Raw genomic sequence first — 27,982 nt, forward strand, 5'->3', positions numbered from 1 at the left:
ATTTAACATTAATAGAGAAGTTTGACTGTATGCAAGTTTATGAGAAAAAAAGCTTCCTTCTCACTTGATTCAAAACCTGTGAGAACCATTTCTGGATGAGTTTATGGTCTCAATCCTTATTCTTATTTTTAAGTTTTCTTCAGCGTAGCAGGATCTTGGTCCATTTTGAGTCAAATAGATAAATAATAATAATAAAGCAGGCTTTGCTTTAAGAGTTGGCTGGCTTGGGATTTAACAAATTATATCTTCTACTTTGAGGATTTATTCTTCACTGGACATTAGAGATGTTTTAAATCAGCTAGCACGTGGTAAAGGGGTTTCAATATTGACAAATCTGTTAAAATCCTAAAAAAGTTTTGTGAACTCCTTCACAGTAAATTAGCTCATTTACCCCATCACACCGACAATAAGACACATCCAAGAAAAATGTGCAGTCGAGCATGAGCATTAGAGAATACACTAAAAACTGCCTGAGAAAAGGACTGGGAGCAGTAAGCACAAGTTGTGCGGGGTGGACAGCTTTGACCCATGACAGATGTTTTTGTACAGTGGATGGCCTTAATTACTGCTGATGTAACATTAGAGGCTCTGGTGCACAGCTCTCTGTCTCTTTCTTCTGTGTAGTCCGATACTTCCGGAGGTGGGCAGACTCTTTTCTTTCAAGGGGACAATAAAATAAAGCACATGGCACTGGCATCACACAGCCAAGATTGAGCGACTGACAGTGGGCCAGGACACTGGAGAGCTGGGCCTGAGTAACGTCTAAATAGCCCCTGCAAAGACCTTAAAACCTGATCTGTTTTTGTTGGGCTTTGTTGCACAACATCCCTGTTTCATCTCCTGCTAATTAAAATGCCCGGGACTCAATGAAGTGGAAAGCAGTGGTGCCTGACGTCCAGTAGGTTTAGCCCTTTAGTGTTAAATTCTCTAAATCAGAGCACAATCAGGATAATGCACTACAAGAGAAGAGACAACACCAATGAATAACAGCAGTTGTATCGATCAGGTTTATATTTTATAGGTCAAAGAAGAGCAGACTAGACAGATTCTTCAGACACAATCATTTTTTAATCCCTTTATTGAACATCTTCAAAGCATTTTCTTCCATTCAGCACCGTCCTGTTTCCCAGCAGAATCCGCGTCATCACTGCTGATTGATTGCCAGGTAAACACTGAGCTATTTCAAGCAGCTCTGTTCCTTTTTTTTTTTTTTATTTGATTCCACTGTTACTCATGGTTTGGGCTTTGCACACTCCCTTGCCGGTGACTTCAAAGGCAGCTCCCTTGTACGTTGCAACACACTGGCCGTCTGTGCGTAGGTCTGGCTGAACCTGCTCCCACACCTTCTTCTTGGGGTTCAGCTCTTTGTCTGGTTCACCTGCAATCAAGCGGTCAGTCTGACACATTAGAAACTCCCTCGCTCTCTGCTCATCCATCACATGTGCTGGATTAATGCATCCAGGTCCGACATTTTATGAACTTTTTGTGCCGTCTCGTGTCCTTGTGTAACCCTGCTGCAATGCTGTTTTGATATATTCATGCTAAGACACATTGATAGATGGCTTTCAACTTTCCTTCATATTCAGCATACGCTGATACCATCTGTATAACAAAGCTGAAGCCAATACAAATTGTGAGCAAATAACCAACCATTATATTTGTGATTTATCAGGCCAATTCTGATTTTTATTTCTCCCACTTGAATTGTGAATAGGCTGACTAGTCTATCATGTTCTATTAGAGCTCTAGCTTTTAAAAACTGCCAGTTGTTCCTCGGCATAATTCAAAACATCTAAACTCGAACTTCTCAGAATCGAAATATGCATCCAGGGAAAACAGTTAAAGGAGGTTCTCATTTCACGATGCTGTTTGTTTTTTATGTTGCTCGGCGTTTGTGTCAAATCAGAGCTGGTACTGGCTGGCTTCTGTCTGGTGTCAACTCTTTCCTCTCTTCACAACCGACCTAGGGTATGAGGACACAAATGTGTTTCATTTCCCAAGGCTGCCATTTCTGCCGGGTTTACAACCCAAGAGTGGCAACAATCAGTTTTTTGATCAGAAGCGTGAAAGCGGTTTTGATGAGCAACTTGCACACATTCTTAACTTCAAGCAGAAGTGCTGGGCCCCATTAGTTGGGGAAATGTGGGCAATTACAACCATGTACTCACACCAGCAGTGAGAGTGGCTGTAATTGAATCTGTGCTTTGGTACTTGAAAAAAAGAGGGAAACTAGGAAAAACACGAACCTCCTTCACCTCTTATTTTCCATTCTTTGTCTCAGTTTTTACTGTGGTGTTCTAAACAAACAAGAACTAGACAACACAACAAACCATCTACCAATCCTTTGCTTTATCCTCCACTCATTCTGTTCTCTGCTTAACCATGATGGTTTGAATAGGACTCTTTTTAATATTTCAGTATCCATAAAAATGGATCCTTCATGAATCAAACAGCTTTTGGAGAGTGTACTGCTGGGATGAAAGCCTCGGCTGACGCAGCTGGGCTGTGGGTACTGACCGCAGACCCACCTACAGTACATCATCCCCTTCTTCACTTTTTTTTTTCTTCATAGGGAACTCCCATTTATGGTTATTGTTCTCAAAAGAATAGATGACTCACAAGACCAATCCTCTTCTTAGTACCAATATTCAGCTTTGCACAAAATGTGAGTTTTAGAGCCAGATAAACGGAGTTAAATCGCAACCATGCTGGCCTGCTGCTGTTGGTCTTTTTCTTGAGGTCACTTTCATCAGAGACTGTGATTGGAATTCTTCATAGGATGGACCTTGACTCTTGTATGGTCAGTTAATGTATTAATAAATAGGGTATGGGGTTCTTTTTTCCCCAAACTCGTTAACAGTAGTTGAACGTAACAGGACAGTTAAAAAAGAAGTAGGTTCAGTTGATAAGTCCATCAAATAAGTTGTCACAGGCCATTAAGCCACCACCAAACAGAAGTGAGGAGTCCTCTAACGAAAGCTTTGAGTGGGGTCTGAGAGAGCCTCTTGATTGGTGTCATCAGGGGACAGAATGTGGAAACTGCTGTGCTGTTTCTGGCAGTGAGGCAGTTCAACGACACCCTTCATTTCCTAAAGTCAGAGGTATTTGGTGGAAACTAAGCTGGGGAATTCTTCCAGTAGGCTTCATTTAATTCCTGAGTAGTGAGGATGCATCTGTTTGGTGTCTGTTTGGTTGGATAGGATTGTTACCATGTATGCTAATGATTAATCTGTTTTGGAGGGTACTGAAATTGGTTACCTGGGAAGCCCTGGAAAGTAACTCTGTCCCCTGGTACCGCGCCACTTGGAGGGTCAAGGATTTCGACCTTGTCTGGTGAGCTGGCACACATGACCATAGCCTGGGACACCACTCCTCTCATCTTGGCTGGCTTCAGGTTACACATCAGGACTGCCATGCGGTTTTGCATCTGCAAAGTGGACAGAAGATGAAATACATTTTTTACAGCCCGTATTTCTAGAGACAATAGAGTACAAAAACTTATTATACCCAACTGACATATAAGGTGGACAGAGCAGAGAATTTAAGACTTATTGTGAATTCCAATCAATCACTTTAAAATGGTTAAGTCCGAGGTTTATGGTTTGTTTGCCTCATTTCATAAACCAATGTGAGCAAACAGGAAAACTTTAACTCGAGCCTGGAGACCTCTGCGGCTTACCGAAATTTATAAAGAAGACCAGAGGCAGTTTGTGCCAAAAGCTGAGAAAAAGAGAAATTGAGCATTCCATGAGCGGACGTGTGCCAGAATCTCTGAATTTAATCGTAACTTTTATTTGAGGGTCATCCTTGAAGAAATTGCAACATAAATCTGAAGTCACTCATGCCATTTTGCTTTGACAGGGTTTTGGTAGAAGTTTTCATTTGTCTGCTATTTTGGCAAGTAAGGAGCAGTGTGTGAATATTCTGTAACAGTATTTACAAAACAAACTTTTTGACTGAACCATATTTTATGTGCAACGTGGACACTTGTCTTCATAGTTATTCTATGATTAGCCTGTCCCAGACTCATATTTCTAAAGGGTGCCTGTTATTTATCATACCATAACCAGACACCCAAGAGTCCTGCCATAAAAAAACATCATGCATTTCCACAGATATTTCACTTCTGCTTGCGTAACAGAAATAGATAATGGTTCATATAAATATGACAGCTAATAAGAAAAAACTTGATTTTACATTTACGGCCTCTGTGAGTAATGGACTGATACAGACTCACAAAAGACAGCAGCAGTTTGGCCTTTGTAACTGCAGTCAAAAAGGAGACTGAGCCTTAAAAGACAATATTGCAACTGTGTCCACTGCTTTATGAAGCTAATGTCTAATGTGTGTCTGTGTGCATGGGAAAACTGTTGTCACCTCCAAGTAATTTTTCTTCAGTATAATACGTTTTTTCTTTGGGAAAGTCAGACAGTGTTTGTTACACACTAAGCATATGGTTCCATTTAAATGATATACACTGTCTCCATACACTAGAACGCAAAAGTGTAATGCACAAAGGCTCCCGTGTCTAGACATGTAAAGAGTACTACTTAAGACCATAAAAGTAACTAGTGCATTTCACTGAGATGAAATTCTACATACAAATTAGTTTGCTCCTGCAGAAAATCATAAATCCACTTGAAAGCAAAATAAACATCAGCACACAGTTTACCTAACAAATCTCTTTAAACTAAATCTACGTCTTCTAAATCCTTATTATGACCCAGAGAGCCATTATTGGATACATTCAATACATAGAGCTCTGCTTTTGTGTCTACAGAAAACAACTTTCGAGTAGAGCCTGTGCACGGATGCTTAAAGCCAATATGAAAATCTACATCTTCCTCAAACTGGGGCCTAATAAGCTCTTCAGTTACTTTTTTTCTGTTTCCAGCTCAGAAACCGCAGCTAAAAGTCGGGTGGCCAATATATCATATGACCGGGACTCCTAATCCTGGTTTTTCCGAGTGTCCCTTAGAACAGTTAGAGGAGGTAGTGGTTGAAATCTTGCTTTTTGAAATGTGAGAACCCTTCAAGTGGTTGTGGAGTTTATGTAAACATATGCAATTCCCAATATGTAGTCTTCGGCTGTGGTGATTTCTCTCCTCGTTTCACTGTCATACTTTGAGCCATTCAGTCCAATAACATTTGGAAAGTCTTGAAGAGCCACACAATTTATTTTATCCCCATTCAAGTTAGTCAGGTGCTAAACCGGAAGTTTTCCGGTTCGGTTGGCAGAAGTCTCTCGTGTGCACGCTCTATGGGACCCACAATGCCGAAACAATGCGGAAGACAGTCAAGTCGTCTTGGCTTCATTTACCACTAAGCAGCTTTCATAGAAATGAAAGGGACTACGCCTACATGGCTCTGTCAAGGATAAATTATAACGTCCTTGAATGTACCTGGTCCAGAGGTATGTGCTTGACCAGCCCGCTGACCACTGTCCTTGGAGAGGCCTCTCCCACATCGACCTGCTCCACGTAGAGACTGTCAGCATCTGGGTGCTTCTCAGCCGTGATTATACGTCCGACACGCAGGTCCAGACGAGACACGTCCACTTTGGCATCTTCTTGGCTGGGGGCTGCCTGCTTCTTCTCTGCTTTCTCCCCTCCTGGCACAAAAGAAAGTGAAACACTGTTATTCTCTATGCTTCACATAAAAATGTAATATAATTTTAGTATTGTCTTTAATATATTATATATATATATATTTCAATATAAATTATTGGTGGGGTGTTGGAATTTTGGTCAGGTGCATTTTTAGCATTGAAAGTCAGACAGTAGCTCTCCATCATGTGTTAAAGGATGGGTTGCAGAAGAAAGGCATCTGTGAGAGTTTTCATGCTTTTATACCAAATGTGCATGATATTATAGGAAATCAACCAACTGGTATCTTACCGAGGGATATTATATAAAACAAGACATAGTTGAAACAATACTGGGCATCTGTCTGGAATCTGATTTAATTTCCTCCCATAAATGAAAACAAAGCCAACCAATGACAGGCCTCAGGGTTGAATGCAAGGTTATGCTTTTCAAGTGATCCATGAGTAAATAAAGCAAAATTAAGGAAAACAAAATTACATTTTCACCTCTCCCCAGAAACGTGCGGTACATGCTTTGACAAAATGATAATACCAATACCCACTTCTGGCTGACGGTGAGTGCTACATGATTCAATAACATAGCGGAATAGCAGATGCTTCCTCCCGAGAGACGAAGTACCTTTCACTCGCCTGATTTGCTTACACACGTTCATTCCAGTGGATTGCACTGATCAAATGATCAATGAACGTCTTTAATCATTCCTCTGAGCCCCACCAGCTCTGAAAATATGAATTCCGAACCCCGTCTTTGATATTCGACATTTCTCCCCCAATGCATTCAATGCTCTGCTATGATGACAGCAAAGAGACGTAACATTAACAAGACTACACTAAGGTTACACATGGGTCTGTAGAATAACAACTGATGAGCGTTTAAATGAGGTGAGAACACAGCTACATTGAAGCCTGAAGCAATAAAGAATTTAACATGTACAACGGCTTATTAAGGCGAAGAAATGTCTCATCAACAGCTCCCTAACATCTGGATCTAAGAAATGCCAAACACGCAAAATAATTTGGCAGTGTTTAAAATCCCCTTCTTTTAATCCCCTTTCGAAATTATAACTCTGTAAACACATCCAGGAGCCGTCAATGTCAGAACAGCAGTAAAGGTTGCAAACTGGGATTACGGGAAGAAAGATGAAAGCTCTGAGAACTATGGCAGATTACAAGTAGAGATGCACAGATCCAGTTTTTTCAATTCTGACCTGATTCCTATAACTGAATTTGGGTATCTATTGATACCAATACAACTTTCACCCGTTAGAATCTGGGTTGTACACACATTAAGAGTGGCTGTCTTGCTTTTCTCTTTCGAGGTTGAAATATATTCAAACAAAGGACGTGTTGAGATAGCCAACCATTGCTCACTCAGTTGCAGACTGTCTCATGCTACACTCCAGCAAGTTCACGGTCCAGAGCAAATTTAGTCCTTTCCTACAGTGTAGCTACTGCGTGGTTGCATGCCCTACGCCTTGACCTGACGAACACCATCCCAGCAAAGTAACTACACGTTGCAGCTGAGCAGACCCCAATGAATTTCATTGGTCCGATTGGTAGCGCCACATTGCTGGCTTCTTCCCCTTGGTGTGTATATTTCACAGTGACTGTACATTATATGATTACATGTGACAAATGTACTTGATTCATTGATGCCTGACAGTTAGGCCAGATTGCTTATTGCTCAAATAAAAACAAATATCTAAAATGCTGTACTGGAAAGTAATTGCAATTCTGTGGTGGGGATTTCCCCGTTTGGTATTCCAAGCTTATCATAATGTAACAGTTTAACGCCATTATATTTGATACATGGAGATACTTTGGTTTTATGATGGGTCCTAAATTCGAGTACTTCCACAGAACATTTAATTAACATTAAATCATTCTCAGATCAGATTAAATTACTTGTGACACAGGACAACAACAACTTGTTCCCAACATTATAAATCAGAAAACTCCAAATACACTAAACATCTTCCAACCGAGAAAGATATCCAACTGACATCAATAAAGAGGCTGATATCACTGCCATTAACACCCGATATTAGAAATTCAAATTCAAAACATGTTTAGAGAAGGTCAAGTGACTTTTGAAGAACAGGCTGCAGCATCTATCAAACTGTTGGTGGGAAAAAAGGAATCTGACACAAGAATGTAGTGGAAAACAGAAGAGTGTAGATGGAGACTGAAGTGAGTGGCCACTTTTATAGCTTAAATATGGTCCTACTGACACACTGAAAATGAAACACAAATAGTACTACATGACATGTCTAAACAGGCTTAATTTCAGCTTTGAAACAGTTTTATTGGATGTGAGAACTTCAAAAGGATTCATAATAAAACCCTGCTATGCGCCATAGTGTTTCCTCCAGCTGTTACCTTTTTTCTCTGGCTTCTTCTTTTTGCTCTCTTCTTTGGATGGGGGGCTCTGGACAGCAGCAGCAGGGGAGGCAGTGGGTGCTGGTCCAGAGGGTTTGGGAGTGGTGGGCTTGGAATTGCACTCAACACTGTTGTCACCTGATGGCATTGCTACTTCACGCACTACAGGAGGGACAAAGGAAAAAAGGTCAGTAGAAATAAATGATTAAATAATGAATTAGTTAGTATATGAAAGACAGTTTCTCTGATGGCTGATATTCCCTGCACACTTTCCCAAATGCAAAAGCATGAAAAGATCTGAGCATAGCAGCATTGCCCTAAAAAAGATAATTTATAGTACAAATGCACAAAAGGTACACTACTTCTTAGTTGTTCATTTTCATGCACAGAGCTGGTTGCATCAACATACACTGAAATGATAGAGGGAGCTTTATTTACACACCAAGTGGGAGGACTGTTCTCCTGATGCAAACAGTTTTGATGGGAAAATGATCGTCCAAGGGGATGGAAACAAGGAAATGGAGCCATAAAAGAGGGAACAATGTCCTACAAAAGCTCTCCAGAAAAAAATAACCCCTCATTTAAGGCGCCTGATGTTTGAATTCCTACAAAATCTAGTGCCCGTGTCTGACAAACATCGGTCTGCAGGCACGCCACTGTCACCATAATGCTTTTAATTACCTTAATTCTATGTTATGTTAGGACCTGAGATCAGGACCATTCCAGTTTACCTTGGAATTACGGGCAATAACCTTTTAAACTCTTTACATCCCCTGAAGTTTACTCTTCAGGTCTGTGACACTGAGAATCAAGTTGACACATAATATGCCAGTATTACATAATGTGTGAACATACAGAGAAGTTTTATGGTTGTACCTTCAAAATGATTGTACATTCTTGCCATGAGTCTTTAATTTTAAATGAAAGCTACACAAATTAATATTCATATTCACAGCAAATTAAATAACTACCTGAAATGTAAAAAGGGACTTCTAGTAGTGATCCCACCCACCAATAGTATAACGCTGTCTATATCACACGTGGTATCTGTTTCGTGTGATCAATAGTCTTGGTAGTTGCCAGTTTGTGGGGAAAAAAGCATACAAATGACTAAGTTCTACAGTATAATACATTGCTCTAATGTTAGCTAGTTAGCATTAGCAACGTTAGTTAACGTCTGCAAGCTAACTTTAGCTAGTGTCAACAACGCTGGCTAGCGCACAAACTGGCAACCATTTAAGGTGGCAGATGATCTGAACATGATCTGATGGATGGGGAGATGGAATGCCACATTTAGGGGCTGAATGTTACCATTAAGACCTATAAAACATCCAGGTTGTCACTACTTGCCATGACAACAACATGAGTGGACTCACAAATGACGGTGCGTTTTCACAACACTGGTCTGCACAATACAATCTGAAAGAGCCACTAATTGGACTAACCTCCAATGTAGGTCAAAAATAGCTTTGAAGCTTATTTTAAACAGAACTTTAAATGACACCGTTTCTTGGCTGGAGACGTGTTTTTCTCAATGCACTATTGTCGCTGAGTTTCAAAAGTTTGTTTTTTCTCATCTCAATAACAAATCAGCAAAGCCGACTGAAATTCCTTTCTAATAGGTTCATATTCACTCATGTTTTGATTGTGCTATTTTATGCCACCTTAAAGTCATTAAGAGAAACCCCAAAAATAAACATCACAATTAGATACAACGTGTGGAAAAACATAGTCCCGGGTGTATTGGAACACATTCCTTCAGCGTTCCAATACCAACACACTGAGCTATTTTGAATAAGGTTAAATAGCTTATTTCTTCCAGCACCCCTTTATCCCTGCAGCTTCTTTCTGGAAAACATTAAATGTGTGTGTGAAGCCGTTTGCCCTTGAATGTCAATGTATGTCAGCCGCACAAAAAGTTGACAAGACACGTTGTCCCCTTACTCTAATGTGGATTCTTGAAACACTTGCTTATAATAAAAACAAAAAAGATCTGGTTATATTGGGCTGAGGCGAGAATGCTCAAGATGTTATCATTGATCGTACAAACCAAACAATGCTCTAATGAGCAACAACTGACATCAAATGTTCCAGAATCAGGCACACACACTGCTTCTATAGCTACATATAACGAATAACAACATCAAGGTCTTTTTTAAAAGACAAACAAACATTTGATCCACGATGGACGCCTTTGCTGGGAACTCAACATACCTCCCCTCTTCTTCTCTTTTTCCAGCAGCTGTTTTTTTAGTGCCTCGATGTCATTCTTCAATTTGGCGTTCTCCACCATCAGTTTCTTCTCTTCTCTGACGCTGGCCTGGACGACTGCAGAAAGGCAGATTCTTGTTACCTCTAAGCAATGGAATGAAATTTCACCATCCCAGAGGACATTTTAAGAGCTGCCTCTGAACCAGTACAAATATAGTATTGATTAAAATATGATAACTATTAAAAGCTGTGTTGTGCTTCTTTTGGACCTAAAGAAGCCATGTCATTATCAATTAATCCAGTTTTTGCATTGATAAATAGTCCAAAGCAGTCTTAAATTACAGATAAATATCCCTCTTTTTAAACATTTGGAATTATTCATAATTTTAAATTAGATTATGGACATCTTTATCACAGTTTTATCATTTAAACAATTCCAACAGAAATAGAAACTACTCATTCATGACATTTTGTTAAACTACTGCCCGACAGAACTCAATAGAAAATAACCAAAAGCTAAAAAAAGTATTAATTTCAAATTAATGACAATGTGAATTTCTCTCCTTAAGTGTACGAGATATATTTGGCTGATTTGGCTCCCTTTTTATGAGTCAAACTCAAAATATATCTGGGGAAATTATCTCAGAATGACAATTCCTGTAAATCAAGTACACTTTCCCATAACTGAGGGCTCAAGTTTCATTAAACTGCTAGCGGTGCTACAGGGGTTTCACTCTTTGAATTATGAGACTGTGAATCATGAACGTTAGCAGCTGTTCAGCCAACATTATGTCACTACTTATTGTATACTACACCTGAAACAGAATGAGGTAGCCTATGAAGACAAATTTGGAGACTTTATAATTCATAAAAGTGTGCTATAAACGTAAATATACTTTTTATAAGGCTATGTAAGTGTTTCAGTGTCTGGGTGTGTGCCTTACTGGCTTTCTCCTTCAGCAGCTGGACCTGCTGTTTCAGGTACTCTATGATCTGGTCAGCCTCGGCTGCTCGCTGCTCCAGCCTCATCAAAGGATTGGGCCCTGACATCTTGAACAAGGAGCGAGCTAAAATCCTAAAAGACAAAAAATGACCGAAGATATTAGGGCTGTTTTCTGCAATGTTTATTATCGACAGAGCATTGCTCCTTTTGTTTTTAGAAGCAGGTTTATAAAAAAACCTAAACGTAAGTCACTCTATTCCATGTTATTTCAAGTTTACTGAAGTGACAGTGGCAATGTAAAAAAAAAAAAGATGGTATTCTAAAGTACTATGTTGAACATCTACAAAGATAAATGTTTGGAGTTACAAGGTTTGCATTCCACTACAACGCCACCACAAACTACAGCCTCCAAAATGACCGCAGGGTCAAGTAAACTCCTCTCTGACTCTCAACCAAAACACTGTGTTGCATTGCTGTACTATAGGACGGCACTACATTGTACAGGGATTTCCTTTTTTTGTGTAACATTCCACAACATAATGAAATGGCAGAGTTTCATCTGGTTCATAGGTAATTGTGTATTTTCCTTAATCAAGATTTAGGTATTGTAGATGCCATATCGCAATATCTGACATGTGTCCCTCATGTGCACCCAAGAAGGTATAAACAATGTGCTAATGGGATTTTAAAGTTTCCCAGTTTTTAATAAAAACGAGACAGACAGCAAATCGTGTCCAAATCAAATTTTAAAGTTTACTGCAACATTTCAACAAGTAAACTTTGGCAAGCCCAAGTCTTGAATTAACTCCAATCTGTCTTTAATAGTTAGAACTGGTAAGATGTGAAATCCTTTAAACCATATTTAGCACCAGCATTAATGCGTATTCAGCTTTGGAGATCAAGTTCAAAAAGGGATCAGCCACTCTTGGGCAACTCAACCAAAACACAACTGGACACCGGTTTTGGCTAATGTTTCTTTATCGTGTTGAGCTTGCCAAATCACTTCTTGAAGAAAGAGGAAAAGAAGGATTTTTACAAGGCTGAGGCATGGAGAAGAAAACGTCTTACACACATTACAGGGAGGCGCTGGAAAACAACAGCTGGCCCGAGATGAAAACAAAATGTTAGGGGAAGGGGGAAATTAGAAACACAAAAGAGCTGGAGTTGATAAAATCAAGGATCAAAGCATTGTTTTTAGAGAAACTGAATTGATTTAAACAGGACCAGTGGTGGAGTAATAGCAAGAGCAACAAAAAGGGCTGATCTCATTTGGATAACCTCTAGAAAACGGTCCCTCGGCCGAGGTATGGTCAGCAGTGTAAAGACATGAAGGGGTCATGTCAGCTTTGGACTTCAAATGTGTTAACAATGGGCTCCCACTAGCCTTCAGGATTTCTAATTTATCAGTTTTCACTACATGGAAATGAAAACATCTTTGACTCATCTCCTGATTTGTTACTTTATACAATTAGCAGGTTAACTTTTCTAAACTGGGGACAGCTGCTGAAGGCATCTGACTCTTACCAATGTCTTCATATATTTTAAATTAAAGTATCAAAGATAATGCTTCCAAGACGTACACAGGCTGCACAGGTGGTTTGAATCAAATGTTTAAATCGGTTACATTTAACCACCAGTTCTCTCTGGTATGGTGGTGTTGTGTGAGCAGATCCACCAGGACATAAGCGTTTCCTCTTTTCATGCTTCATTCCCACAGTAAAAATATACTGTGGGAGGATATTTCTCTACCTGTCAGCTAACCAGACCATTTATACATGAGAATGGAGTGCAGCATGCCAGCACCACCTGAAGGCATTAAAGGGACCTACACATTTTGAGTGAAAAGAAAACCATAAGGGCCTTCAGCACCAGATGCAGTCACTGGATTTCAGGAGAAATATGTACCCTTCTTTCACATTTTTGCCCTTTAAGTTGAACTGTGACTAAAGTAATTTAGTTCAAGGCTCAAATATGTCCCATGTCATTTAGTCAAATTTGAGTCTCAAGTCATTTACTTGCTCTCTAGTGAAGTTGCAAGTCCACAAAACACTAACTTGAGGTGACGCAAGTCCAAGTAACAATGACTCGAGTCCACATCGCTTCTTTTAAGTAGTTTTAGAATGCACATCCAAAAAAATTCACATATATCTGAGTATAAACAATTAGAAAAAAGAAATAATTGAGAGTCTAACAATGCAGCAGTACATTTGATTGCAACATGCAAGCAAGTATTTGTTATCTACATCTACAACATTTCATGGCAATAGTTTAAATGTGATGCATTGCCAAGTTACAACAGTATAAACGCTAAAACCCTAAAACACCAACTGCATAGAACACAGCTGGGAACATGATGAAGCAGAAACAGTGAGACTCTCATAATCATGGCTGTTTTCATCATGTGTTAAAATGTTTACAGCTGCATGCACCGCTTGTTTTAAATGTATCTGATGATGTGTAAGTTACGTTTTTGTTATAATGATTACTGAATGTTGAGAGTACAATATTATGGCCATTATGGGCCCACAATGATATTTTCTAATTCCATTCAATTCTTAATTATTTAAAAAAAACTAGACACTGCAGAAGCATATTAGATTTAGAAGAGTGCTCAAAGAATTGGGACTGGATCACAAGCACATTTATTGAAGGTCAATTAAAAAAATACACCACTCAACACTCAACACATACACTCCCTCAGTGAGGGATATTTTAGTGTTTCATTTGCTTGTTTTTTTCACTTACATATCTGTAAGTTATCTGTAAATTTGATTTAGCGCTTAGTGAATACTTGATGTAGTTATCATATACACATTCCCCAACATGCACGATACAGTGAGCTAGCTTATTGATGAATAATAACAAATACTCTAATGCCCACAAATGTGAGGATTTGCTTGATTTCTTGTCTTTTTCTCAACCACCAAATTAGCTGTTAAGGATTGGGATGCACAGGAAAAAAAAAACACAAAATACACCCACATTTATAAATACTTATTGTGACATACTCGCTTCATCAAAAATGAAAGTGAGAGCTGGTTGCAGACCAGTTACTGCCTATAGCTCGACAATGAAGCTTAGACAAAATGATGCAATTAGTTGCAATACACATTGTCAAACAACAATGACCTTATTTCATACTGGATGTAATGTAAAATCACAGAATTATAATAAACTAAATGGATATGTCTGAGAATGGTTTTCTCAAGAATGTGCACCCAACGATAGTTAGTAAGCTAATCAGTTAAATAAGTAAGCTATTAGCCGGTTCCGCTCCACCAGAGTATCTTTGACTACACAGAGACAAGGGACATCAACTTGCCTTCTGGCTAACTATCACGTAGCTAGCACTGCTATGCTAATAGCTCGACGGTTGGTTAGATGTTATTAACGGCTTGTCGTTCGTTAGTTGAAGCAGTAAAATAAAACAGAGGTTTGTGAAACTTACATGGACTCTGGGCAGCTCCCCCCAACACGTTTCAGGGAGCACTGGAGTCTTGACAGCTGCTAACGTAAGACCGGCTAGCAGACAGACAGGCAGCTAGCAGTCAGCCGTAGAGAGGCTGAGTGAGGACCCCGCAGTAGATCTCTACAGCATGCGGGTACGAAGGAAGCCGTTTGTTTCTGCACTAGCTTTAGCTAGCCATGTGTTCTATAGATCGGCTAGTACAAGGAGTCAACGGATAATGCCTGTGTGTAATTACGACTGAGACGAACTAACTCAACAAAACATACGAAAAAAAAAATCCAACGACAATTTTGTTGAGGATATGAAATAGTTTTGTTTAATTTACGCTCCAAATTTCGTAGTTATATTATTAAAAAAGTGTTTTCTCGGCAACACTGTGTCGCGCAAAAATAACGTCATCGGTCACGTTCGCTCAGCTGTTCCCGTCACATCGCAGAGGCAGGAAAGGAATTTATTTCAAACATATCTCTTCATCCATAATTTAAAATTCACTGAGTCGACATGACCGTACAGCCTTTCCATTAAGCGTGAGTAGAAACAATTTTTTCGAATACAATGCACATTAAATCTTTGGTTTCCTACCCGGAACAATAAAGCACTTATTTTCATAACTTAGCTACACACATAACGTTACATACACACACACACACACACACACACACACACAGTGGGGTTAACTGCAGCATCACTGTGCATACTAACACTGTGTATGTTGTTTCCGAAGTTAATATAGCTAAAACTATATGATGTAAATATGTTGTATGTACAATGACAGTGTCAAGCTGTCATTTGGTCTTTGTCTCTGTCACATTTAACTGCGGCTAAGCAGTAAACATTTAGTTCGTGTTCTTAATCTCTAGCTAACACAGAATGGCATACATGAGAAAGTGGCTGTCACTGCACCATACCGCACTCCTTATCACAATGTTCCTGTCATTCGCAGTCATACATTTATACATTATATTGAAGACTCTTTTCCTATTATCAGTTCATCCCGCCGGTGGTAAGATGAGGCCCCTGAAAGACGCCCAGCTGGGGGCCTTCACTTTCTTTGCCTCAGCTCTCCCTCATGATGTCTGTGGGAGCAATGGCCTCCCTCTGACCCCCAACTCTATCAAAATCCTGGGACGCTTCCAGATCCTCAAGACTGTCACTCACCCCAGACTCTGTCAGTATGTGGACATCTCCAGAGGGAAACACGGTATGCTCCTTCGAAGGGCTCCTATCATATTATATATCCTGTCCTCATATTTTGATGTTTTATTTCGTTTTTACCTAACGCCAAATCAAATCAAATCAATCTGATCTATATAGCCCAAAATCACATTGCCTCAATGGGCTTTACAATCTGTACAGTGAATGACATCCTGTGTCTTTAAACCCTCAATTCGAGTGAGGAAAAACTTGCCATATTGAGAAAAAAAAAACTTTAAACAGGGGGGTAAGAAAAGATGGAGGAAACCTCAGGAAGAGCTACAAGGGAGGGATCCCTCTCCCAGGATGGAGAGACATGCAATAGATGTAGCATGTACAGAACAGAGCAACAAAATCAAAGTTGTTTCTGATAGAATTTACATGATATATGTAAGGTGTGTGGATCCAGGAGTACGACTGAGCAGGCCGAGGCATTGCTAAGTGGTGCCCGAGCCACACGACCTCCTCTCCACTATGGTCACCTGGTAGAGAGCAGGCCACATAAGAAAATTAGCAGTAAAAAGAAAGTGAAGAGTGAAGAGGCACCAGAATGTCTTTAATATCTACCCCCACTGAGCGGATCTAAAATATACTTGGCACTTTGTTTGGGCATCGTTATCAAGATAAACCATTATGACAAACCATGACAAAATGCTTTTCACAGTTTTCACAAGTGGTAAGCACAATAACATTGTGTAGCACTGAATTTTATTGTAGACCAACACAACAACACAAGTGTTGTAGTTTGTAAACTGGAGCCAGTTGAGCTGTTTTTTTCAGTCTAAGGCTGCACAATGAAAATTTAAACGTTATTTTGATTACTGTATGTTCAAAGACAATATCCAAATCGCAGAGGCCACAATTGTTTTTGATAGAGTTAAATGTGTGGCCAAACACAACATTATATACATCATGTAAATAAAAGTACTGTAGTGCTGCAGAGATTCACTGGCCTGCAAGTCTTGTTCTCCTGATGTAAAAAAAACACGTTTGTTTTGGTACAGACCCCAAAAGCTGTCACATCATAATGATGTATTTTTTTCAGTGAAAATTAAAACTGTGATCCAAAAATGATCAGTCCCTTGGGGCGCCGTTTAGCTCAGTTGGTAGAGCGTGCGTCCCATGTGCCGAGGCTCTGCAGCGGACCTGGGTTCGACTCCCGGCCTGGGTCCCTTTGCTGCGTGTCGCTCCCCCCCTCTCTCTCCCTGTTTCCTGTCATATCTTCAGCTGTTCTATCAATAAAGCCATAAAAGGCCAAAAAAAAAAAAAAGATCAGTCCCACTGATTCGAATCCAATCACAATCTGAATATCTGCCTAATTTAACATGAGTTTTTTTTTTTGCATACTGCACATGCAACCCTATTTTGGCTATTTTTGAGTATCAGCCCTGCAAACTCCACCAATAAAGGTCTTTAATGTTCAGAAAGTATTACTCCAGGAGGAAGAGATGTTTTTGCAAAATGAATGCACAGCAACTCAATTTTGTCCCGTGCTCCTCTGGTAAAAGGTTATTGATACCCTGGAAAAATTGCTCTGGTGGAAACACTGTCATGTGCTGTAGTTGAATTCACACGCAGTGTTAAAAACTTTTACTATACCTCAACCAGCATTACTTTATATAGCAGTTGCGGAACCTGAAAACATCATTAATTTTTTAAATCTCAAGGAAAAAATGCACAAACTTTGTTAGATTTTAAATAGAACCAGGTGTGCTTTTTCATCACCCTTTTTTATATTGTGTAGGTGAAACATAAATACATGCTTACCCATAATGAATGATGAAGTATCAATAAATGATCACTAACTCAGTTGGATATCAGTTTTTCATTTAGTTTCTTCTTCTCGCTCTATAGAACGGCTGATAGTTGTTGCTGAACACTATGAAAGCAGTTTAAGCCACTTCCAAAAACAGGGGAAAACAGCCAGGTGAGATCATCATTAATAATCCGCATTCATTTTCAGAAGAATTTAGAGTGTATGTAATGAAATTGTTGTTTCCTCCTTTTACTTGCACTGCTGAGAAATTATCACTTGACCATGTGCTGTTGATATTGTGTATGATGAGCAAACAAACACTATGTATTAACCTTGCCATCTACTGGCCAAGGTTGGGTTTGCATAATAACTTCAGTGTATTGGATGATTTATTTCTGAAGTGTTGTTAACGTAGATACAGTCTTTACCTGTGTTTTTATCTGACCTGGTCACCACTTGACCGTCAAAGTAGGTTGACAAATTAATGTGTTTTTGTCTGTATTAGCCCAGAGAAAGTGCTGCAGATAGCCTATGAGGTCCTTGAAGGTCTTGAGTTCATGAACAAACACGGCATGGTGCACAGAGCCCTCAGCGCACACAATGTGCTCATGGACTGCAAGGTAAAACTGAGCTGTTTTATGTATGTCAGTGCAATTTCTGGACAATTAAATGATGTTTTTAAGATGTAATGCTGTCACTCTAAAATAGCTTTTTTCTTTGTAGGGGAATGTCAAGCTGGCGAAGTTTGGCCTTTATCACATGACTGATCATGGAGCCGATGTAGATTTTCCCATTGGGTACGTCTTTTTCTCCTCATTCATCACAGTGAACGGTCCATTAGGACTTCTCTGGAACTCTTCAACTGGTGGGACTGAGCTATGCGAGCTGTCTGTTCAGGGTCAAAGGTTTCCTTGTATCTGTTTGCTGTTAGTTGAATCATAAAAAAGCCAATTGACCATAACATTGATGCATAATGGGCCATCTTTTTTCATCGAAAACAGGTTTTGGGGCATCAAAATAGCTTCCTGGTTCAGGAACTGTAACAAATCATTGGACTTTTATCCTAATCCAAAGGCCTTCGTGTTCTACCAAGTTTCTCTGTGTAATATCCTTTCGCAGATTGAAAAGAGGAATGATGGCACATACCCATGACTTTCAATAAAACATCTGGATGGAAAATGTAATAAATGTAACTGTCAAACAGATATACAGGTTGCTCTTAAAGGTACAATATGTAAGAATTTTTGTTCGAAGCATTCAAAATCGTATCACTTTACATAGAGTTCCGCATTTATTTCTCCTATCAAACATAGTATGGAACAGAAATCAAACAAAGATCACAAATGAATGATGAACAAACATCTGTACTAGCTGTCTACAACAAATGTTATTTAAAGGCTGACAGAGTAATGTGCCTATCCGCTCTGTGATCATCGCCCCAGGTACCCATCATATCTTGCTCCAGAGGTGATTGCTCAAGGCTCCTTCCACCCCAGTGACTCTTCCCATGATGAAGCTCCCCTGCCCTCAGGACCCAAGACTGACGTCTGGTCTCTGGGGGTTTTGCTCTTTGAATTGTGTGCAGTAAGAATCCTTCATCAACCTCCTCATAGAAGAAGAAGACATTCATACAAGATCTTTTGATGCTGTTTGGGTTTTGCTCAAATTTCACCTCTAATTCTGACATTGAATCTGTTACAGGGCCGACGACTGCTGCAGAATATTGATATAAGTGAGAGATTGAAATTCATTCTAACCTTGGGTAAGTGGAAAGGACATCCTTATTGGAAGTACTGAGCAATATTCTTTAAAGCTCAATTAGGCTTACACTGTGATATTGTTCGTCATTCTCAGGTTGCATGGACGATATTGTCACTGTCCTTGCTGAGGAACATGGTTGCCTGGATACAATTAAGGTAAAGCTGAAATCATTGGCTGCCTGAATCTTATTCACTCAGATACTTTAAGTATGAAGAAATATGTATATCAGGTCTCTTTTAGGGACTGAGCTATTACCTCTTACTGGAAAACTAGGTCACATAACTGCTGTCACAGTATATGTTTTAAAGAACGCAGTTGTATTAATGAAGTACAGGTTGGAAAGATTTAAGAACTTGTACTACAACTATTGAATTTTGGCAATGATACCAACACTATACTTCTATTGTCTTACTTTGGGAAATCTTTTATGTTTTCACCCAACAATTGTACTGAAATGCTTGTTGTGTCAAGATTAAATGAAGATTAAAATAGTCTAAAGTGAGACAGATTTCCTTTGTTTTTATATGAGGAAATAGCCTTTAAAAGAATCTGAGAGAACAGTTGATGCCAATTTCAGTCTAACTTCAGTTTTCTATATTCAGTGCTACTGTTGGCATTCAAGGTGCTTCTAATTGTTCTGTGAATGCTAAAGGGTTGTTGTATGTTAGCTCCAATCCCCAGAAACTTTCATATAATTTATAAACATACATTTATTTTGGTCCAATAGATTATACTGACAGAATTTTAACATTTTCAAATGTATCCCATCACACAGATCTAGTCCAAGTATTTTTGTGTAAGAATTTCTTAATCTCTCTATATTTGTTTTATATTATAGTGAGTTTAAATGGGAAACTGTCTGTATTGTGCCTTTTACTCGAGCTAATGTAGTCTTTTTTGTTATGTAGGAGCTGCCCGAGAATGTTCTCGAGTTATTAAGGAAATGCTTGACTTTTCTTCCATCCAAAAGGTAAATACAGTCTCTGCTGGATATCTTGTTGAAGGAGATTGACCATTCAGTTTCCAAAACACTCTGGTCACGCAGGTTATGAAATATTTGCTGCGTGTGCGTCAGAGAGGATTCCAGCTCGCCAGAACCAACACGTGAAATGATACCAAAATAAACAGAAGCGAGTAATTGCCTGACACTGCGATAAACAGCTTTTGCGACTTGATATAACTAATTGTTTTATTCAATAAATTCATCTTACATCTTAAAGGCACAATTAGTCTGTGGATATTTCAGGTTATGACCATAATTTGTGTGTATGTATTTTCCAGGGCGACCCCTGCAGAACTGCTGGGAGACCCTGTGTTTGATGGCGTTTCCTGCCTATACACACCCTTCCAGAAGCCTGTTAGCCTGTTCTCTTCATCTCTGCGCTGTGCACATCTGGAGCTCCCAGAGGACATCAGCGACCTTTGCAAAGGTCTCGCCCTACTACACACAATTTTACATGCAGCTGTAGACTCGCACTAACACACCACATGCACACCAATCTCTCAGTCAAACCTTCTTTCTTCTGGTAAAAAAAATCTTAATACAACCATGTCCAGTTGAATTGATGATTTTAAAGTAGCTTTCATTAAGCTTGCCGTGTTTCCTGTTTTGTGTGTGTGTTCATCTGAAGACGATGACGAAGACTACTTGTCGGAGCGGGCCATAGATGAGGTGTACCATCTGTGGTGTCTGGCGGGGGGAGACCTTGAGAAGGAGCTTACCAACAAGGAGATCATACAGTCCAAACCTCCAATCTGCACGCTGCCCAAGTACATCACATGCCTGCACATGCACATATGAAGGCATCTGCTAGTTTTAGATGATATTCAGACTCCAGGTTAAAAATGTCCCTCCCTCTCTCTCTGTTTTTGTCACTTCCTTTCTTTAGTTTTGTCTTGGAAGATGGTGAGTCATTCGGCCAGGGAAGGGATCGGAGTTTCCTGCTTGACGACACTACAGTGACGCTGTCCCTGTGCCAGCTTAGAAATGTAAGAAAAAATTATCAAATGTTATTGTTCTCTATAACTCTTTTACAATAATTTGCTGTAAACAACTTTTAAACAATATACCACAGCTCTAAGGTATTAGAACTGTGCATTGACAATGCATCCCGGTATTGTTCTGTTTTGTTATATGTGCTTTTACATACTGTTCATCCATGATAGTGACAAACAGAGCATTTTTTTCAAAAGGAACCTTTTCAACCCTCTTTCCTTTTTCAGAGACTGAAGGATGTAGCAGGAGAAGCATATTACCCTCTGCTGGAAGACGAGTAAACAATCTTTCCTCCTCTCATCCCTTGTCACTATTTTTCACATCGCCCTATCATTTATTATGGCTTGGGTAATGTCATATTCCCTTTACTTCTCCCCCCCTCCAGACAGTCAAGTCTGCCCCAGTCCAACAGCAGCAATGAGCTGTCGGCCACCGTCACGCTGCCGCTCATCATCCGCGAGAGAGACACCGAATACCAACTCATCCGCATCATCCTCTTTGACAGGCTGCTCAAGGTCTGGCCTCCACACACATTCATACATACACATATTTGAAGTTGTTCACACATGAGGAACACTCATGGGATGCTACACACAAGCATATCTTTCAATCAGACAGAGTCCTTGAATATGTCAGAGCCTGATGGTTATTATTTCCCTGATTTGTAATAATTATCTTTGAAACAGGTTGTTGTTGAATAAGAATTGATAACATGATGGTTTATTGTTTTGTGGTCAGGCCTATCCTTACAAGAAGAATCTGGTGTGGAAAGAGGCCAGAGTGGATATTCCTCCCCTTGTTCGAGGTCTGGCCTGGGCAGGACTGCTGGGCATTGAGGTACAAGAGAAATTGTAGTCCTTTAGTAACCCATTAATGATGAACAACTAAATTTGGTGTGTTAAGGAGTTAAAAAGCCCCACTGAAATGTTTGTGTTCGAGGTCAAAAAGTAAAATTTGCCGTGGAAACTGTCAAGACATGTGACCATGCCAAAATGATAGATTTCACATATTTATCATGCCTTAATTGGTAGACAATTAACAGTCAATTTATAGTAACACATGTTTAATTTACTATAAATTGACTTTTTTATTAATTTATTATAATATTATTCATTATAGTTATTATCAAGTATCTTTTAGTTTGAGTAGATAGTCAACAGAAGCAAAGCATTTTTTGTTTTTAAAAAAAGAGCCCAAAAGAATGTGTGTACTGTAGCAGAGAACCAGGGGTTACAATATAACTTTGTTATCTTTGAATTGTAATCTCTTCTAAATGGGTTGATAAACCTAATTCAACCTTTCCAAAATTTAGCAAACATGTCTGTAATGTGTCTCAAAACAAAGGTTTTTTTTTCCATTACAGAAAATGTCGGATGGTGCAGTTTTACCGTTATGTCGGTCACTTATCTTTCTTTTTCCTTTTTATTGCACAGGGAGATATTCAAGCCAAATATGAGAGCATTGACAAGGACACACCTATACCAACAGACAGACAGGTAACGTATTTATCTAAGATTAGACGGCAGTAAAATGTCAAGTTACTTTTTACACATTTTTCTACTGTGCCGTTGTTGTGCCATTTACAGATCGAGGTGGACATCCCCCGCTGCCATCAGTACGATGAGCTGCTGTCGTCTCCTCAGGGCCACATCAAGTTCAGGCGTGTGTTGAAAGCCTGGGTGGTCTCCCACCCTGATCTAGTCTACTGGCAGGGTCAGTCTCTCCGCCCTGTTAATTACTTTGACTGTCTCACTCTTGGGTCATTTTACATTTTTTGATTTTCAGTTTGAACTCTCTCCTTCATTTGCACTATTCCTTATTGTACTAAACATGATCAAACACTAGGTGGTGATCATGTCACATCTTGTTTTCTCCTTCCTCAGTTGCAACTAAAGTAAACTTGCAGTAACAGCTGTTTTGATTTTCTATTCTTCCTTTCAGGTTTGGATTCACTTTGTGCCCCATTCCTCTACTTGAATTTCAATAACGAAGGTGAGAATGTCGTTTCTGTTTCCTAGTTGAGTGTTTTATTCCTACCTTTTTGTTCTTTTTGGATTCCTTTCATACTTGTGTCAAACTCTTCACAGCCCTGGCATACGCCTGCATGTCTGCCTTCATCCCCAAATACTTGTACAACTTCTTCCTGAAGGACAACTCTCATGTTATTCAAGGTGAGAAATACTAGAATAAGCACTTGTTGTGTATGCTTGGCACATTATGACAGTATTGTGATCTCTTAGCTTAATTTTTTGTTTATCCTGATTTTCTTAAAAAATAAAACATACATTTTTCCTTCCTGTTATACACTTCAGCCATCCAGTTTTTTTGAGCTTATGTAGTCTCGCTGCCTCTGCAAGTTAAGTAATAAGCATTAAACACGGCAGAGCATCCATCTAAGTTCAAAAGCAAATTATCATCGTCTGGCACAGAGCATCAGGCCGTCAGCTCAATGTTGATTAAATTTTGCCTCCATGTTGTTCCAAAGCTGTGAAAACTAATTTCAGTCCGTCTTAATGGAGTTTGCAGCTGAGCCACATCATTTAGAGATAGGGAAACAAATGAAACCACAGAAGCCTGCGGAGAGATGTCACAAGCAATTCTTATGTGACTGATAATCAGCTTCACCATATATACCTCTTGAACTCTGTGGGGAATGCGGCTATTACCCTTTCTTTTCCATTGTGAGATGCCCTGGAGGGCACACTAATGTTTATCTGTCTGGTCCGAACTCCTTTTATGACTTACAGTTTGAAGAATGGTGTTAGCACAGCATTTCACTCGAGAGGAAACCTATGGGCTGAAAGATGAAACCCAACGCAGAGGTGTCTGAAAGCTGCAGTTCTTTGAATAACCACCTAAGGTTGGCTCCAAAATGAGTGAATTCCCATAGACCCTCTCATTAAAACACCCAAGAAATACACACAAATAACAAACAAGTACAAATAACACTTTTGATATCTATCGCTAATTTTCCTGTTCGTGACAACCTAAGGGGACTGAATGACAAACAGTAGAGCTTATACCCCCACCAAGCTCCCACACTCCCTTTTAATTCAATCAGGCCTCATCTAATATCAAACTCATTTTAAACCGCCCATAACTGCTTATCCATAATTTAAGCTCACAAGATCTCAGATCCACATTATACGCTCTTCTACGTGCCAGTCAACTAAATACTCCTGATTTTTTTTTTTTCATCAAGGTCGATGCATTATTCCCTCAGAAATTAATTTTAAAAAAGTGAAAAAATGGCCTATCTAGCAATTGGCCAGTGATAAAAAAAAAAATTACCCTTGGCCAGTCTGTTTAATTGAATCCGCACCAAAAGTTAATGGGGTCCATTCTAGGCCAAGACCTATCCTCCATTTTATTTTAATGGAAATCTGTTTGGCACTTTTTGTGTAATCCTGCTGACAAACCAACAAATCCACAACCGATTTGGCAGAGGTAAAAAATAAGTCATCAAGAAAATTTGGAAATTGCCTTTTGCAGCCTGACCTTTCTCCAGCTTCAACTCTGTGAAATTAGGTCTGGCTATGCGAGACAGGCTATCAGCAACCAGGCTTCCTTCAGTTCGCCTCAACTCCACCCACGCTCCACTTTTTTGCCCTATTTTGGATTCACTAGGAGTAAAGTGGAGTCAGACACTGCCAAATGGCGATGACTGGAGCCACCACACTGATCTTCACTGTGGCTCTACAGAAACCTATGAGTGACGTCATGGAGTCGGTCCCAGTTTTGTACTGTCTTTATTTACACAGCGTAATTTCCCATTTAACATGAAGAGAAATTAGAAGGAAACAAATGCGTATCTGAAATATGCAATCTCATTGTTTGGATTTAGCCAATGATTGCTGACTGATTTACTAAGTTTGTATTTGTTTTCGTAATGTGAAATCCTTACCTCTTACTGTTGACTGTAAAGTCATGTTTGGTCGAGCACACTTTCTTCTTTTAAGCCCTTTTCGCCCTTGTGCCTGTTTTTTTCAGAGTATTTGACTGTCTTCTCCCAAATGATTGCCTTCCACGACCCAGAGCTAAGCAACCATCTTAATGAGATTGGCTTCATCCCAGATGTAAGTTCACTAGAGTGCGGGTGCCCTGACACATTGTCGTAGACAGCAGTAGTTGTATTACAGCATTGTATTCCATTGCAAGTTTACCAGTAGTAGTAAGTCAAAGATATTAATAATACATGATTCAACTTTCTGGCTCCACACCAGGGGCAAAGAAACTGACCATCAATAGATCACAGTGTATATCTTTTCATTGTCATTGACATTTTTTGCTCCACATCCTCCTTTCCAGAATTTGTAGTGAGGGTCAAGTTCTCCCAATAGTCCGCTGGCGATGATTTATACAGCGACTAATGTCTGCTAGGCACACTTAATGATTGTCCTCTGCCAGGCTTACCTTATTTCTCTTACTCTCTGCCATCTCCTCCTGCCCTTCGCTTTCCTCTTTCCAGCTCTGCTCAGACAGTGACAAGGTTAAAGTCTCTACCGTCTCTCTGGGGTTTCAGTTACTGCGCTGATGAATGTGTGTCACCTGTAGAGCAGCCTCTGGGACATTACCCGATGAAAAGTGGGGTCTTTATCATAGAAGAGTCAAGCCTCCTCCTCCTCATCCTCCTCCTCCTCCTCCTCCTCCTCCCGCAGTATCTGATGCTGCACAAAACTGTGCTTACCGATTGTCAGTCATAATTTAAATGTGCGTAGGGGGAGAAAAGAACGTTAGGAAAGATACAGCTTGCACACATAATGCCTGAATCTGTTGTGCTGTTTGTGTTTTTAAACAAAGCTTCACCTCGAACAGATGTCCCTTTGAGATTATTTCAGTATCTTGCTCATTCGTTGTTCAGACGTGGCTCCTCAAAGAAAAAGCATGCTCCTACGATGCTGACTTGACATGTACTGCATGTACAGTGCTACCAGCATTGACTTGCCTTTCAAAGGAGACTTAGTTTGCCTGTTTTCATTGTTAGTCCAGGATAACATTGGAGCAAGCTTTGTTGATACAGCTTTGATACTTGATGTCAGTCCCAGTGATTAGACTTTACAGGCCATAAATCCCTTTTTTTTCCTCTGTGAACTTCAGAGAACACTTTCAGCTGTTGTTTTACTGAGGTAATAAAACTATCATCCCTAAAAGACCAAATGTCACTGCAGCATGAAATGGATTTGATTTTCCCGCACAGGCAAAACATGGCTCCCGTAATGCAGTTTGTCTTGCATAAAAAAGACAAATTTTGAGCAAGAATGCAGAATCCACAAGTCATGTTTGAAAATGTGGTGTCCAGCGACTCTGTTCCAGAAACGCCTGAAGCCATTGGCAGAGAGTCAGATTGCATGTGGCCACTGGTTTGATTCAGACCATTCTCAATTTGGCCACTTCTCCCCTCCTGGGTTTGCCATTTACACCTACACTAATCCAATCTGGCTGGACTCACAGTCCTGCCGCCGAGCTGCTGAAATTGAGGCCGAGACTGGGAGTGCAGTGGCTCTTTCTCTCTGTCTCTCTCTCTCTCTCTCAAGCTCATCACTCCTGGGCGCAGAAGAGGTCTGCTGAACAGTCACCAGCTCCCCCACAATTAGCCATCAATTAACTTGCTGAGATAAGCGCCAGTGTTCCTGCACTCGCTGCTCCAGAACCCTTTCACTGCTGAACATTACAGAGCCCTCAGCGACGGTAGCCAGCGTTTGGCAGGTCTTATAACAGGTGGTAAATGGTGTGTATGCGCGTGTTAGTATGTGAGAGTGTGTGCGGGGCACTCATTTCAATTTTATGCATTTCCTCTTGGGAAAGTGTGGAGGGGAGAGAGTGAAGTTGGAGAGGAAAAAAAAAAAAAGGTTGGATGACAAGATTGGTGTAATGAGATTCATTGTTAGCTTTCTCCCCATTGACTAATAACCAAACTCAGCAGTTTGCTCTTTTATTGCCGTTTCTGTTTCTCAGAGGGCGTAGAAATATGCAGCCATGTGTGCTGCTGTTCTTAAAGAAAAAAAGTGTCTCCAGTGGGAAAGCAGCTCATTCATTTCATTTCAGCTCTTAGCGATTTGTTGCTGAATATTAAATGAATGCTATTATCCCATAAATGTGCTAATATCTTATGTCTCTTTTTTTTCACAGCTGTATGCTATTCCATGGTTCCTGACTATGTTTACACGTGAGTATTTTTTTCTCTCTACACGCGATGTGGATACGAAGTGACACTGTGCATAATCCATAACTTTCAGAGGGTATTTTGAGTCGGCTTCAATTAGAGTATCTATAAAAGAGAGAAAAGGTCAGTGGCCTCGAAATGGACACGTCCTAGAGCTTTTCTGTGCTTTTTTTTTTGTCTGAGTGACCTTTAATCCAACTGCTAATTAATTCCAGTCCCAAAGAGAAAGGACTTCACCGCTCAGATTGTGACAAGCACATCTTTTTTAATGTCCATTTTGTATTCATCTCAATACATTTAAAAATCCCATCAATGAGATGATGAGGCTCCTTCAAGCCTTTGCTTCGCTTTCAACTACATCTGCTAGTCTACATCAGTGAATGGAGCTCTGCTGTCGTTGATGATTTACGACAACTGACACAAATTACAAATTCGTGTCTCGGGTTCAGTTGATTGACTGAGCTGACCTCGCTGCTAAAGAGCTTTAGGTATCAGTGTTGAAAAG

The 27,982-nt window shown here is 39.9% G+C and overlaps 2 protein-coding genes across 2 annotated transcripts in view; one reads left to right on the forward strand and one right to left on the reverse strand.

Moving 5' to 3' along the window:
• Positions 1–1,060: 1,060 nt before the first annotated feature.
• Positions 1,061–14,744, reverse strand: aimp1a (aminoacyl tRNA synthetase complex interacting multifunctional protein 1a). The gene is made up of 7 exons (XM_030421650.1): positions 14,587–14,744; positions 11,140–11,270; positions 10,199–10,312; positions 7,985–8,146; positions 5,403–5,611; positions 3,259–3,427; positions 1,061–1,378 (listed from the first exon to the last, which is right to left on the reverse strand). Coding segments are annotated over exons 1-7 (954 nt in total). The 5' UTR covers positions 14,589–14,744; the 3' UTR covers positions 1,061–1,211.
• A 243-nt stretch (positions 14,745–14,987) lies between these two features.
• tbck (TBC1 domain containing kinase) overlaps positions 14,988–27,982 on the forward strand; it is a 47,055-nt gene continuing 34,060 nt past the window's right edge. Inside the window, exons 1-21 of the mRNA XM_030421648.1 lie at positions 14,988–15,134; positions 15,596–15,808; positions 17,656–17,728; positions 18,063–18,177; positions 18,281–18,354; positions 19,000–19,141; positions 19,259–19,319; positions 19,412–19,473; positions 20,227–20,288; positions 20,600–20,748; positions 20,950–21,088; positions 21,208–21,307; positions 21,542–21,591; positions 21,700–21,829; positions 22,053–22,151; positions 22,748–22,810; positions 22,901–23,027; positions 23,256–23,306; positions 23,402–23,485; positions 25,305–25,390; positions 27,444–27,480. Of these exons, the coding sequence (XP_030277508.1) occupies positions 15,616–15,808; positions 17,656–17,728; positions 18,063–18,177; positions 18,281–18,354; positions 19,000–19,141; positions 19,259–19,319; positions 19,412–19,473; positions 20,227–20,288; positions 20,600–20,748; positions 20,950–21,088; positions 21,208–21,307; positions 21,542–21,591; positions 21,700–21,829; positions 22,053–22,151; positions 22,748–22,810; positions 22,901–23,027; positions 23,256–23,306; positions 23,402–23,485; positions 25,305–25,390; positions 27,444–27,480 (1,897 nt within the window). The 5' untranslated portion in view covers positions 14,988–15,134; positions 15,596–15,615. The remainder of the gene's footprint in view (positions 15,135–15,595; positions 15,809–17,655; positions 17,729–18,062; positions 18,178–18,280; positions 18,355–18,999; positions 19,142–19,258; positions 19,320–19,411; positions 19,474–20,226; positions 20,289–20,599; positions 20,749–20,949; positions 21,089–21,207; positions 21,308–21,541; positions 21,592–21,699; positions 21,830–22,052; positions 22,152–22,747; positions 22,811–22,900; positions 23,028–23,255; positions 23,307–23,401; positions 23,486–25,304; positions 25,391–27,443; positions 27,481–27,982) is intronic.

The sequence above is a fragment of the Sparus aurata genome, chromosome 1 (assembly GCF_900880675.1).
Source record: "Sparus aurata chromosome 1, fSpaAur1.1, whole genome shotgun sequence".
In the NCBI taxonomy this organism is placed as follows: Eukaryota; Metazoa; Chordata; class Actinopteri; order Spariformes; family Sparidae; genus Sparus; species Sparus aurata.